Below are 14,215 nucleotides of genomic sequence, written 5' to 3' on the forward strand. Positions count from 1 at the left end.
TCGTGTGACCTTTTCAACATCCTGCTGGAAAAGGTCGTACGAGAGGCAAAGGTGAATCAAAATGGCACTCTGTACACCAAACAACACATGTAACTCGCCTACGCCGATGATATCGACATAATGGGTCGAACATTGTGAACAGTAACAGCTACCTTTGAACAAATTAACAATAGAACGCCGAAGGCGGTCATTTTGACCGCTTTCCAATTTCAAGTACAAAAGCAACTGTGCATTTAATGACACTTTTTTTTAAATTTGGTGACTTTTTGTACCTTATAGAATTACGTTTATTATAAAAAATTCACCAAATTTTAAAAAAGTGTCATTAATGCACAGTTGCTTTTGTACTTGAAATTGGAAAGCGGTCAAAATGACCGCCTTCGGCGTTCTAGTGTTAAGAAGGAGTCTGCTAAAGCGGGTCTGGCAGTAAATGGCGAGAACACCAAGCTGATTGCATCCAGTAGACCCGGACCAACTGTGGAACTTGAGAACTACAGCTTCGAGGTAGTCAAATATTTTATATACCTTGGTACCGCCAGAAAAAAAAACTAATGAAATCGGTTTTTATATTCGGAGAAGGATAGTGTTTGCCAACAGATTATACTATGATCTAAGTAAGCAATTTAGAAATAAGGCCACCTCTCGCCCGACCAAACTAACACTCTAAAAGACGCTGATACTACCCGTGCTGGAGTAAGGATCAAAAGCATGGGTACTTGCGCTAAAGGATGAGTCAGCTGCGTCGACGGCGAAAGAACCACGAGCTATACACGGACATCGAAATAGTCAGACGCATCGAGCAGCAGCTACTACGGTGGATGCGAATGGATGAGGATGCCCCAGGTCAAAATGCATATAAAGCGAGCCTACTGACGATTCACGCAAAAGGGAAAGCCCACTAATTCGATGGAAAGATCAAATGCAGGATGTCATATCAAAGCATGGTCTTTCAAATTGGAAAGAAATCGCGCCTGGAAAACTTTTTTAAGTTCGCTTATGGGACAAATGTTCTGTCTTGAGCCAGCTAAGTAAGTAAGGCAGGGAGGACTTATATAGCCGATAGTTGAATTTAATCCAGACCAAATATAGACCCCAAAGGATTCACCATTCGCTATATAAGATGTTCTAAACATTTGCAAAATGTATTTGCCCTCATTATCGGGAAACTCGAAATGGATCACACAATCTTTCAAGTAATTTTCAGCGATATATCAATGATCGAATGCTCAAGCAATCCATAACGCCTCTATAAATATTCATTCATCAACAGTCCGCGCCCGTCCGTTATTTCGTCGTTATAGTCTATAAAAATATTTATAAATAATATTTAATAAATAGCCCCTTCTTTAAAAAACTTTTGTATTAGTTTTAAAAACTTAATTCCACATATTTAATAATATTAATTTTTTTATTTCTTAACATAAAATAATTGTAATGTTTTGTCTTATTTCAAAATTTGTTTAATTTAACTTTACGAAAACCTATGATTTATTTTGTTTTTAACATTATTTTGTATTGTTGTTTTTGGTTTTTCTTATGTAACTTGACAGAGATGATATTGTTTTTTTATTTATTTTTTTTCGTTTTATAAATATATTTTTTTCATCGCTTTAAAGTATAAAACTGTAGTTGCGTTTTGAGTTTTTCTTTTTTGTTATTTTTTTTTTTTTTGTTATTTTATTTTCAGTTTGTTTCTATAATACAACAATTACATTACTAGTTTTATTTTTTTATTTTAAAATTATTTTCATAATTAATGTGAAGTGACGTAAAAAATAGAGCATATTTTATTAAAAAATATATTAATGTTAATAATATTGAAAACTAATAAAGTTGAGACCAATTCTTCTTAAATTTCAATAAGCAGATATTCATTTTTTATTTAATCTGATATAAAACCAGTAAGGAAAGTAGTAAAGTCGGACGGGGCCGACTATATGATACCCTTCACCACTTTGGGTATATTCAACAGATGTATCCTAACAGAAGTCACATTTTAAATGCACCAGTAAAATGAAATTGGATCCATAAACATGTCATTCTGCAACCTATACTAAATAGAAGCAATATCTAAATCTGAACCGATTTCAACGATTTCACGAAACATATACCACCTAATTCATAACACTGTGTCAAATTTCGTACAAACCGAAAGATATATAGGGACTTTAGTGGACCATTTACATAAAATCGGACGAAACTATATATAGAGCTATATTTAAATCTGAACAGATTTACTCGAAACTTAACACACGTCATTGAAGACTCAAATCACTACACTATGCAAAATCTCGTGTAAATCAAAAGATATATAGAGACTTCGGTGCACCATTTACATAAAATCGGACGAAACTATATATAAGAGCTATATCTTAATCTGAAAGGATTTTCACGAAACATAGCACACATCATTCCAGGCCTAATTCAATACACTGTGCGAAATTTCGTGCAAATAGAAATATATTTTAGGACTTTGGTGTATCATTTACCTTAAATCGGACAAAAATATATACGGGAGCTATATCTAAATATAAACAGATTTTCACGAAACTTAACACACATCATTCTAGGCTTAATTCAATACACTGTGCGAAATTTCGTGCAAATAGAAAGATATTTAGGGACTTTGGTGCAACATTTACCTTAAATCGGACGAAAATAAATATGGGAGCTATATCTAAATCTAAACCGATTTTCACGAAATTTAGCACACATCATTCTAGGCTTTACTCAGTACGCTGTGCCAAATTTCGTGCAAATCGAAAGATATTTTGGGACTTTGGTGCACCATTTACCTTAAATCGGACGAAACTATATATGGGAGCTATATCTAAATCAGGACCGATTTTCACGAAACTTGGCAGACATCATTCTAGGCTCAATTCAGTACGTTATGCCAAATTTCGTGCAAATCGAAAGATATTTAGGGACTTTGGAGCACCATTTACCTTAAATCGGACGAAACTATATATGTGAGCTATATCTAAATCAGGACCGATTTTCACGAAACTTGGCAGACATCATTCTAGGCTCAATTCAGTGCGTTATGCCAAATTTCGTGCAAATCGGAAGATATATAGGGACTTTGGTGCACCATTTACATGAAATCGGACGAAACTATATATGGGAGCTATATCTAAATCTGGACCGATTTTCACGAAACTTGTCAGACATCATTCTAGACCTAAATGATTAGGCTGTACCAATTTTCGTGCAAATCGAAAGATATATAGGGACCGTTTACATTAAATCGGTTAAATATATATATGGGAGCTATATCTAAATCTGAACCGATTTTTCTCAATTTCAATAGGGTTCGTCCTTGGGCCAAATAAGTGACCTATGCCAAATTTCATCCAATTCGGATAATAAATGCGATCTGGGGGGTTACTCTGTATTGCGTTGCGAAAGCAACTGCGATGCGAAAGCTAAATGCGTTAAAAGTACAATTTGGTACTCTGTAACGCTCGCGCACACGCATTCGCAAACTAAATCGAAAATAGGGCAACACTGTCGCCACAAAGTAAACAACAACGAAGAATGACAAAAGGAAACGTCAAAAAAATTTAAATAAAAACATATTTTTTGTGTGGTACGAGTATTTTTTGAAACAAAAATGATGAACGAATTAAAAACAAAAAAAGAATTTTATGAGATCGATCAAATAATCTCCCTAAGTGACCACGGGTATTAAAATTGAAGTACGAATTATGTGACAAACGTTTTCAAATATTTAATTTTTATAGATTTATACAACATGTTCGTCTCAATAAAGATTCGTTTATGTATTTATTAAACGCTCGTCTTTCCAAATAGATCCACAACAATTTCAACTCCAATAAAAGAGGCCGCTGCTTTGAAATTGCTTGGACAAGGTGGTTATCAACACCAACCTGTAAATATGCACACATAGTTTCACATATTATATAAAAATATAATACATTACTTTTTCCAACAATCGACATCTTTTACAGGAGGTCAATTTGAACTGAGGCCATCAGACAGTTTTGTCCACAAATTGTTGGCGCGTTGTTTCGAATTTGAACTCTGCAACTGTCCCTTTGCCAAATCACTGTGTTGCCCCATAAAATCTACTGAAGTTAGGAACTGACGTTGCTGAGTCTGCCACTGTGACTTTTTTGCCTTTTACTTAAAATAATTTACAATTTATATATAAATAAAACCTTTAATTGAGCTTACTTATATGTTTCGCTTCCTTTGCGTTTGCTATTTTGTTAACGCAAGATATTTGCGCTTAACGAACGAGTTTGACATGCGTTTTCGTATTACAGAGTGCGGTGATGCCACATTTGCGTAAAGTAGATGCGAAAGGAGATACGAAAACGAATTAGAGAGTACCAATTACGCGATGCGTTACAATTTTTCTCACGCATCGCAATACAGAGTAACCCCCCTGTACTTTGTTTACAATTTAACATGGACAGACGGACGGACGGACAGACGGACATGCGTAAATCGACTCAGAAAGTGATTCTATGCATATTCTCAAAAGGAACCATGGGTCTATCTCGATTATTTTTGCCTGTTACAAACATATGCCCAAAGACATAATACCCTGTACCACAGTGTGGTGAAGGGTATAAATATTAAGAGGTTATAGCCATTTTTTAACTTTCCCTCAAAAATAATTAAAACGATCAGCATAACTTAATGGGAGGGTCAGGCCAATGAGGAGGAAAGGCCAACTTATAGCCCATACGGTTGAAAAAATGCTGCTAAAACCCTTAAACTACTGAACATTGGACTTAAATGACGCCAAAACATGGATCAATAAAATAACCGGTTTTTTACAAAATGTGAATTTCTTCTTCCTGTGGAAGAGGTATGTCAAATTACAGCCCTTTCGGTTGGAAAATGCGGCTTAAAAAACGAAACTTGTTCGAGACTTTATATGGGGGCTATACCTATTCTATGCATAATAACACGATATGCCAAGTCACAGTCCTTTCGGTTAGAAAATGCGTCTAAAACCTTCAAAACACCGAAAACTGGGCAGGATTTTTATATGGGAGCTATGTCAAAACATGGACCGATATAACACATAATTTCAAAGCTCTCTCTTAAATATTGCTATCTTCATAGTTATTTCAACAGACTCACATGGCTAAATCGACATAAAAAGTTATTCTGATTAAAAATATCATCTAAATCATATGTGATCAAATCATCCGTTTTTAATCTACTCGACATATTCCATTCTAGCTGTAAGTACAGGTTCAAAGTACAAGGTACAATTCATTGCGTTGTATATGAAAATACTCACCTTAATAGGGTTAGTTGAACGTCCGTAATTTCCAAATACGCAAGGGGCTTAGTTACATATATGTTAAGGCAATATCGTCATGTGACTTACCGTGAGATAGAGGCATCACCACCATACATTCGATAAAAATTCTTCTCTTTGGATGCCGCACAATTTGACAATCCGTAAAAAAGTAAAATTGTTGTAAAGAAATAAAAAATACAATACCTGTGTCGAACGTCCTCCAGGCGCAAGAGGCATCGTTCCATAAGTGGTTGAATGTATGATATATATGGCTGAAAGTTTTTTACCCTCCATGAACCCGGAATGCAAAATTACAGACGCTTAGTTGCGAAAATGTGGCTAATGTGGAAATGTGACCAAATTTCCATATATGTGTTTGAATACTTGAACGGAGATCTTGACCGATTACATTTATCATAGGTCATATGATAGCTATATATCTATACTAATTAAAGAGTAAAGTGATTGACTGACTGACTGACTGATTTAACGATTCATCAACGCCCAGACGAAACGGCTGAAGCTAGAATCTTGACATTTTGGGTGAGGGTCACCCTTGGTCCAAAGGTGACAGATAAGGCCGGGTTTTTGGAAATTCGTACTAGAACGGTACGAAAAGTACTAAAAAGTACTAAATGTCATACCATTTGTATTTGGCGAACCGATGGAGCAAGAATAGTACGAAAATGTACTAAATTTGGTACAATTCTGTAGCATGTGAACGGATAGCCTTAAAAACTTTGAATTTGGAGTGTTAATTAAGGTTGAGATGTAGGGTCCATTTACGAAAAGTACTATATGGTGATTGACTGACAGACTGATTTAACGATTCATCAACGCCAAGACGAAACGGCTGAAGCTAGAATCTTGAAATTTTGGGTGAGTGTCACTCTTGGTCCAAAGGTGACAGATAAGGCTGGGTTTTTGCAAATTCGTACTAGAACCGTACGAAAAGTACTAAGAAGTACTAAATATGGTATCATTTGTATTTGGCGAACCAGTAGAGCTAGAAATCTGAAATTTGGATTGAGGGTCACTGATGGAGTGTAGAATAGATGTAGCAAAGGAAATGCGAACTGAAATGTACTAAATTTTGTACAATTTCGTAGCAAGTGAATGGATTGAGCTAAAAACTTGAAATATGGAATGCAAATTAAGGTTGAGAATTAGGGTCGATATGAGGAGAGTTTGGAAAACGTGTACTCATGTGCACGAAAAGTACTATATGGTACTATATTTGGTACAAATTTGATTTGGAGGTACAAATCTAGCTGGAATCCTGGAATTTGAAATTAAAATTACCGTCGGAGTGTAGGATTGGGATATGAACGTAGTTTTGGAAATTTGTTACTTATGTGTATGAAAAGTACTATAATCGGTACAGTTTGGATTTGGGTGATCCTATAGAGCGGGAACAATGAAATTTGGAGTCAGAATCACTGTATTGGTGTGTGATTGGGGTCAGGATTCAGTTTACGAAAATAATACTTATGAGTACTAAATGGTACTAAATTTGGTACAATTTGAATTTTAGGTGAACCAATAGAGCTAGAATCATGAAATTTGGAGCGAGGATCACTGTTGAGGTGTAGGATGGAGATATGTAGGAAGTTTTAGAAATTTCTACTAATGTGTACTAAATTTGGTACAATTTGATTTTTTGGTTGAACCGAAAGAGTTGGAATCTTGAACTTTTGATTTATGAACACTGCGGAGGTGTAAGATTGTGTAAGGAAGTTTTAGAAATTTGTACTAATTTAGTACAATTTGAATTGTGGGTGAACCGAGAGTTGGAATCCTAAAACTTGAATTTAGTATCATTGTGGGGGTGTAGGATTGGGGTATGTGGGAAGTTTTGGAAATTGGTACTACTGTGTACTAAATTTGGTACAATTTGAATTGTGGGTAAACCGATAGAGTTGGAATCCTCAAATTTTGATTTAGGATCGCTGTGGAGGTGTAGAATTGGGGTATGTAGGAAGTTTTGGAAATTCATGCTACTGTGTACTAAATTTGGTACAATTTAAATTGTGGATGAACCGATGGAGTTGGAATCATGAAACTTGGAATTAGGATCAGTGTGGGATTGGGGTATGTAGAATGTTTTGGAAATTGGTACTACTGTGTACTAAATTTGGTACAATTTGAATTGTGAATGAACTGATAGAGTTTGAATCCTGAAAAATGGATTTAGGATCACAGTGGGGGTGTTGGTTTGGATTAAGTTGGATGTTTTTGAAATTCGTACTACTGTGTACTAAATTTGGTACAATTTGTATTGTGGTGAACCGATAGAAAAAATATAGAAAAAACGTATTAAATTTTGGAATGGATTGAATTATTAGATTTCAAGTTACCGCGCGATCACCTACAAACCCCAGTCATTTCATTTCCTGTATGATTCTTCGAACAAAAAATTCGGACAGAAACGACAGCCTAGAACAACAAACTAATTCACTCCTCAGATTATTTGGATAATTCTCCTTTGACGGATGAGAAAAATGCTATGGACCCCACGGTAATCAATTTGACAACCTCTAGTCAAAACAAACGGTCTCATATAGAAACTATATATTGACAATGTCTCTATAAAGTCTCAAATGCAAAAGAAAAAGACTGGGCTTCAAATAGAATTTTTCGGCAACCATTTTTTTCTGGTTGCTGTTTAGTGATGTTTAGCAATAAAAACTGAATTTTTTAGGCTTCCCATAATGGTTAAAATTACTACTAAACTTTTAAACTAAAGTAGCCATTCCTATTTAAATATAAATCGTGAACATCTTTTTTTGGGCTCATGATCAGCCTTATTCTGGATATTCGCTGGGAGATATATCTCGCATGTAAAAAAATTTCGCTTTCACATTCTCGCCGTATTCTGAATGAATAGGGAGACACAAAAAATGCGAGATGCGGCTTAAAATTCAGATCAAAATTTATTAAAACATAAAATGACAAAAAAAAACAAAAATTAATATGGTGAAAAATACAGTTAATTTCGTAGTCTTATTATCCCATTTGAAATTTTGAGAAATCGTAGCCAAAAGTTAAAATCTCCGCTTTTTACTCGAATTTAATGGGCATGTTCAAAGGTGCCCCATCCGTGGCACTTTACAGAAATGTAAAATAACTTTTTTTGTAATAAATATATATGAAAAAAATTACATTAGTTATGTTTGAAATGATTATTGGAATGCAAAAAATTTGTTTAACGAAAGAAAACTTTCACAGAATTCTTTCTGCGCCCTTACAACCAAAAGAATAAAAGTTTACAATTACACTGCGAAAACATGGTCACCCATGTACAATTTGTCGACAACTGAAAAAGCTAGCCAACGTGGTTTACGCAGATAATGAACAAGATTGCCATATACAAACATGTGGTAGCGGGTCGGAAAAAATTTAAACCAAGATTTTATGAGCGCTGTTCAAAGATGCCCTGTTCACACAAAACTGTGTAAAATTTGGAACGGATTCTATTATTAGTTTTCAATTTTTGGGCCAGCCTTCAAATCCCAGTTATGATTCTTCGAACAAGAAAATTCGGGCAGAAACAAAAGCGTAGAAAAAAAACTAATTCACTCCTCCTTTGATGGATGAGAAAGATGTTGTGGACCCCACCGTAATTAATTTGACACCCTCTAGTCAATACAAACGGTCATATATAAAAACCATATATAGACAGAGTCTCTATAAAGTCTCAAATGCAAACGCTGGTTCTATACGTAATAGTGTAGAAAGTTAAATCACATTGCAACGGTCAAAAAATTCAAATAACTAAAAAATTAAAAAAGAACAAAAATAAAAATAAATACAAAAACACATTAAATCATAAACAATTTTACATATTAATTAATAAATGACAACATATTTATTTTCGTTTTTTTAATGTAATTTTATATATAGGAAGAAATGTTGGTTTTGTAAAGAAAATTAAAATAGAAAATGGAAAATATTTTAACACAAAAAGTAAAAAAAGAAATAAATACAAATTAAAAAATGTATGTTTCATTTATTTTAATTACCGGCTATCATCTATGTATAGTTTTTGTTTTGTTCTCTAAACATGAAATGTTTTTGTTGTTGTTGTAGACAAATATAAATATGTATACAATTTACTTTAGGACGTAGAAGTAACAAGAGACGGTCCGTCGTCGTGTCCAAATTGTCAGTCGATTTTTTGTCATTTTTTTTAATTTTGTTATAATGTTGATATTGAATCGCATGTAATTCCGTTATGATAAGTCATAAAACGAGGGCATGTATTTTTGATTTTCAAATTTAAACAACATATTTTTGTTATTAATTTGTAACAAGAATTAATTAAATTATATCACACACATGTTACTCCACCAAAGAGCGATTTTGTTTCATTGAATTTTGATTAATTAAAATTGAATTTATTTTCAATAGCAAGTATGAATGCGCCCTCATTTTGTGATTTTTAAATTACATCAATTCAATATGCATTACATTTGTGGCTGGTCTGTCTGTCTAATTTTTGGAAACTAAAAAAAGATTTTGTAATTTGCTATCCCTTATTTTGAAATAATTTATGAAATGTTTATATAAATATAAACAGTCGTTTATATATAAACCTTTCATAAAGGAAAATAAAGGCTTCCTTTGTTTGTCGTCTATTTGAAATTGTTTGTCTGTCCGTTTTCCCCCTAATTTTGTTGTAGTGGATCGTCGTCATCATTAAAAATTAGAAGGATTTCAATTTTTGTTGTTTTGTTTTTTAATTATTTTTTTTTATTTTGTTTTTTTCTTTTTTTCTGGTTTGTTATACTGAAATTTTACATTACTATAATTGTTGTAATTAATGTTTATCATCTCTTTCTTATTTTTAATTTGATGATGATTCTTTTCTTTTTCTTGTTATCATCATTTATGTTTTGTTTTTGTTTTTCGGTTTTCTCTTTTTTGTTATAAATGTAGCCTGTGGCTAAAAAGTGATTCCTTTTTTTGTTTTAACTATAATTAATAATAATGGTAATTATTTTTGTTGTAGTTTTTTTTTGTTTTTAATCAATTTATCTTTATATATGTATATATTATTTTATATTTAAAAAGTTTAAAAATGTTGTTGTGTTTGTTGTTGTTTGTTCTTGGGATTAGTAGTAATAATAGTTGTGGTTGCAGTATTATTATTTTTGTTGTTGTTATTATTATTATTGTAAATGGATGAAGGCGCCGTCAATGCGACAGACGACGATGTGGCCGAATAGCCGGATGACGGTGAAGATAACACTGATGGTGACGACGTCATAGAGGCCGTAACAACAGGTGGTGACGAAGACATGGTTGCAAATGTTTTTATAATTGTTTCAGCAGCAGCGGCTGCAGCAGCTGCCACAGCAGCAGCACTTGTTGCAGCCGTAACCGTGTGCTGTTGTTGTTGATGATGATGATTCTGTTGGTGGTTGGGGTTGTGTTGCTGTTGTTGGTGATGATGATGGTGGTGATTATGGAGATGGTGGGGATGATGATGTTGGTGGTGTTGTTGTTGTGAGAGAACATAATTGGATTGGCCATGGGAATGCGTTGCCAAAAGCTGTTGTTGTTGCAACAAATCTTGATTTATTGTAGTTGTTGTTATAGCAGAAGAAGTATTATGGGAGTGATTCTGGTGTTGATTCACAACAGAATGTTGTTGTATTTGTGGATATTGTTGTTGTTGCTGCTGGGATGGAAAAATTGTATTTTGATTTGGGGATTGTTGTTGCTGTAACTGTATCTGCATCTGTTTCTGCTGCTGCTGTTTTTGTACAGCATGTTGCTGCTGTTGCTGATGGTGCTTCTGGTAAAGTTGCTATGCCAAACGTGGTTTCTTTTGATGTGGTGTATCTTCTTCTTCGTCCTCTTCTGCTTCATATTCATCACCCGAATCACTACCATAATCAACAAGCTGCAAAGAGAGAGAGAGAGTAAAAAGGACAAATTATTACAATGAATTTTTACAGTTTAAAAATCGATTAAAAAAATATTTTTTTAGGTGGTAAAATTGGTGAAAATTTTTTAAAAGAATTTTTTTTTCAAGGGTTAATTTTGGCGTGGATATATTAAAACAAATATTTTCAGGAGCCAAAATAGGCGTGGATTTATTAAAGAATATTTTTTCAAGATCCAAAAAAGATGTGGATTTATTAAAGAATATTTTTTCAAGATCCAAAAAATATGTGGATTTATTAAAGAATATTTTTTCAACGCATTTTTTAAAGAAATGTTTTTTTTTTTTTTTTTTTTTTTGAGGGTAAGGAAAGTTTTGAATTTTTTCAAAATATTTTTCCAGGGCTTAGAAAAACGGGGATTTTTTAAGAATATTTTTTCAAAGTCCTTAATAGGTGTGGCTTTTTTAAAGAATATATTGTCAAGGACCAAAATAGGCGTGGATTTTTTAAAGAAGATTTTGTCAAGGACCTAAATAAGCGTGGATTTTTTAAAGAATATTTTTTCAAGGGTACAAAAAAAGGCGTGGATTTTTTAAACAAGATTTTGTCAACGACCAAATAGGCGTGTAATTTTTAAAGAAGATTTTGTCAAGGACCAAATAGGTGTGTAATTTTTAAAGAAGATTTTGTCAAGGACCAAATAGGCGTGTAATTTTTAAAGAAGATTTTGTCAAAGAGCAAAATAGGTGTCGATTTTTTAGAGAAGATTTTGTCAAGGACCAAAATAGTTGCGGATTTTTTAAAGAATATTTTTTCAATGACCTATATAGGCGTGGATTTTTTAAAGAAAGGCGTGGATTTCATAGAAATATTTTTCCAAGGATTTAGAAAGGCGTGTATTTCTTAGGAATATTTTTCCAAGGATTTAGAAAGGCGTGTATTTCTTAGGAATATTTTTCCAAGGATTTAGAAAGGCGTGTATTTCTTAGGAATATTTTTCCAAAGGCGAAAATAGGCGTGGATTTTTTAAGAATATTTTTCCAAGAATTTATATATGTAGTTGACCTCTTGAAGGCCTGTAAAATTCTTGAAGAAGGGATAATATGTGACAAAGAAGTCTTCTGCATATAGTCGATCTCCAGAAGAGATATCACTTGAGGATGATATATCAATAGAAGACAAATTCAATTCTATCTCTTCTATCTTGAAGGTATTTTACCTGCAGAAAATCTATTGAAGGCCTTTTATCTGTAGAAGTCCTCAAGAAGGTCTTATATTTGTATGACTTCTTAAAGTACTTATATTTGCAAAAATCCTCTTGAATATCTTCTATCTTATGAAATATCTTCAGAATGGTAATAGAAAATCTCTTGAAGAAAATCTCTTCATTTACTCAAGGTCTATTATAGGTCTAAGAATATTTCCAAGGTATAATATTTTTTCATGGGCTTAGTCTTTTTAATGCATATTTTTATGGCCTATGAATATAATTTCAAGGACTAAGATATTTTTAAGAATGTTTTTCATCATCTATACAAGGCGCTGACTTTTTAAAGAATATTTTTTAGAGCCAAAGAATATTTTTTTAATATCTAAGAATATTTTTTCAAGGGCTTGGACTATTTAAAAATATTTGTGTAAGGTCTACGAATATTTTTTCGAGGGCCTGGACTTAAAAAAAATATTTTTCAAGTTTCTTTAAATGTTATCTTCCTCCTTACCTTCTTTAGAATATTTTCGCCTGGTAATGTTGTTGTGGTTGTGTTTCCTCCTGCTGGTGTTGCAGTTGACGATGATGACGATGATGTCGGCGCTGCCTCCTTATTATTATCCGTTGTTGTTGCTGCTGCTGCTTGTGTGTTTGCTGCTGCATTATTACAACTATTAAGTTTATTCGCTTCAACACTGGCCGCTACAGCAGCTACTGCGGCTGCTGCAACCGCTGCCACAGCTTCATTTGAGGCCATTGTCGATAGCAATTGTGTTGCGGCCGCAGCTGCAGCTTCTGTCAGAGCACTTGTTGATGGACCAGCCGTCGATGATGATGATGAAGTCGGTGATGTTGATGATGATGCTGACGATGGTGATAACGTTGCATTTGCTGCACCGGCAGTCGGTGAATTTGCCGTTGCTCTATCATCGCTACCAATTGCCGTTGCACTGCCACTGCCACCACCACCTAACGCCGCCAATTCCTGTTGCTGTTCAACTGCTGCCAATTGTTGTTGTAATTCCACAATATCACTTTGTTGTTGCGTCTGTTGCGCTTCCAAATGCGCTGCAGCCGCTACCGCCGCCGCTGCTGCTGCTGCCGTTGATGTACTAGCCGCTGCTGATACACCAGCCACAGCAGCTGCGGCCGCTGCCGCAACTAAAGTGCTATTCAGATTCAATTGTTGTTGCTGCTGCTGTTGCTGTTGATAGCTATGCAGTGAGTGAGACGACTGTTGTTGCTGCTGTTGTTGTTGATGTTGTAAAGATAAATTTGCTGCTGCTGTCGCTGAGGCAGTACCCAAATGAGCGGCGGACGTTTGCTGTTCACTACTATTGCAATTACTACTACTAGTACTGCTGCTGGTGTCTTGGAGTACTGCTGCTGTGTTGGAGGGTGTTGTCTGTAGGCCTGCATTACTGTCACCAAGTGCTGCTGCCACCACCACTACTGTGGAGGGTGTTGTCTGTAGGCCTGCATTATTGCTGCACTGCAGTTGTTAAGGCTGAATTACTGCAGCCAACGCCGCCACCACCACTACTACCGGTTGATGTATGATTTGATGACGTCGTCGCGGTTGCTGTACTGTTCAAACTATTGGTAGATTGATTACCACTCAACATACTGTTACTGGTGTTATGCTGTTGCTGCTGCTGCAGTTGTTGTGCATTTTGCGGCGGTGATTTTTGTTGTATTTGCTGCTGAGATGTGGGTGAACCATTTTTATCTGTAACAGCTGTGAAGGAAAAAGATGAGGGAGCGTTATTATTAAAATGTTCAAAAAGTTTTTTTTTATAGGAGATCTCATTAAGTTAGTCTATCTGT

General features: G+C 34.5%; 1 protein-coding gene and 1 long non-coding RNA gene across 2 annotated transcripts; both read right to left on the reverse strand.

Annotated features, from left to right (window-relative positions):
- Positions 1-11,039: 11,039 nt before the first annotated feature.
- Positions 11,040-12,976, reverse strand: LOC133330497 (uncharacterized). The gene is made up of 2 exons (XR_009754353.1): positions 12,900-12,976; positions 11,040-11,195 (listed from the first exon to the last, which is right to left on the reverse strand). It is a non-coding gene; the product is annotated as an uncharacterized LOC133330497 (long non-coding RNA).
- Positions 12,977-13,053: 77 nt separating this feature from the next.
- On the reverse strand, positions 13,054-14,126 carry LOC133330498 (AF4/FMR2 family member lilli-like; the record flags this gene model as incomplete). The annotated part of the gene is made up of 3 exons (XM_061538934.1): positions 13,054-13,059; positions 13,104-13,837; positions 13,905-14,126. Coding segments are annotated over 3 exons (962 nt in total), but the record flags the coding sequence as incomplete, so codon positions are not given.
- Between the last annotated feature and the right edge of the window lie 89 nt (positions 14,127-14,215).

Source organism: Musca vetustissima, unplaced genomic scaffold, assembly GCF_032173495.1.
Source record: "Musca vetustissima isolate MV318-11 ecotype Yass unplaced genomic scaffold, APGP_CSIRO_Mvet_v1 utg38667, whole genome shotgun sequence".
Lineage (NCBI taxonomy): Eukaryota > Metazoa > Arthropoda > Insecta > Diptera > Muscidae > Musca > Musca vetustissima.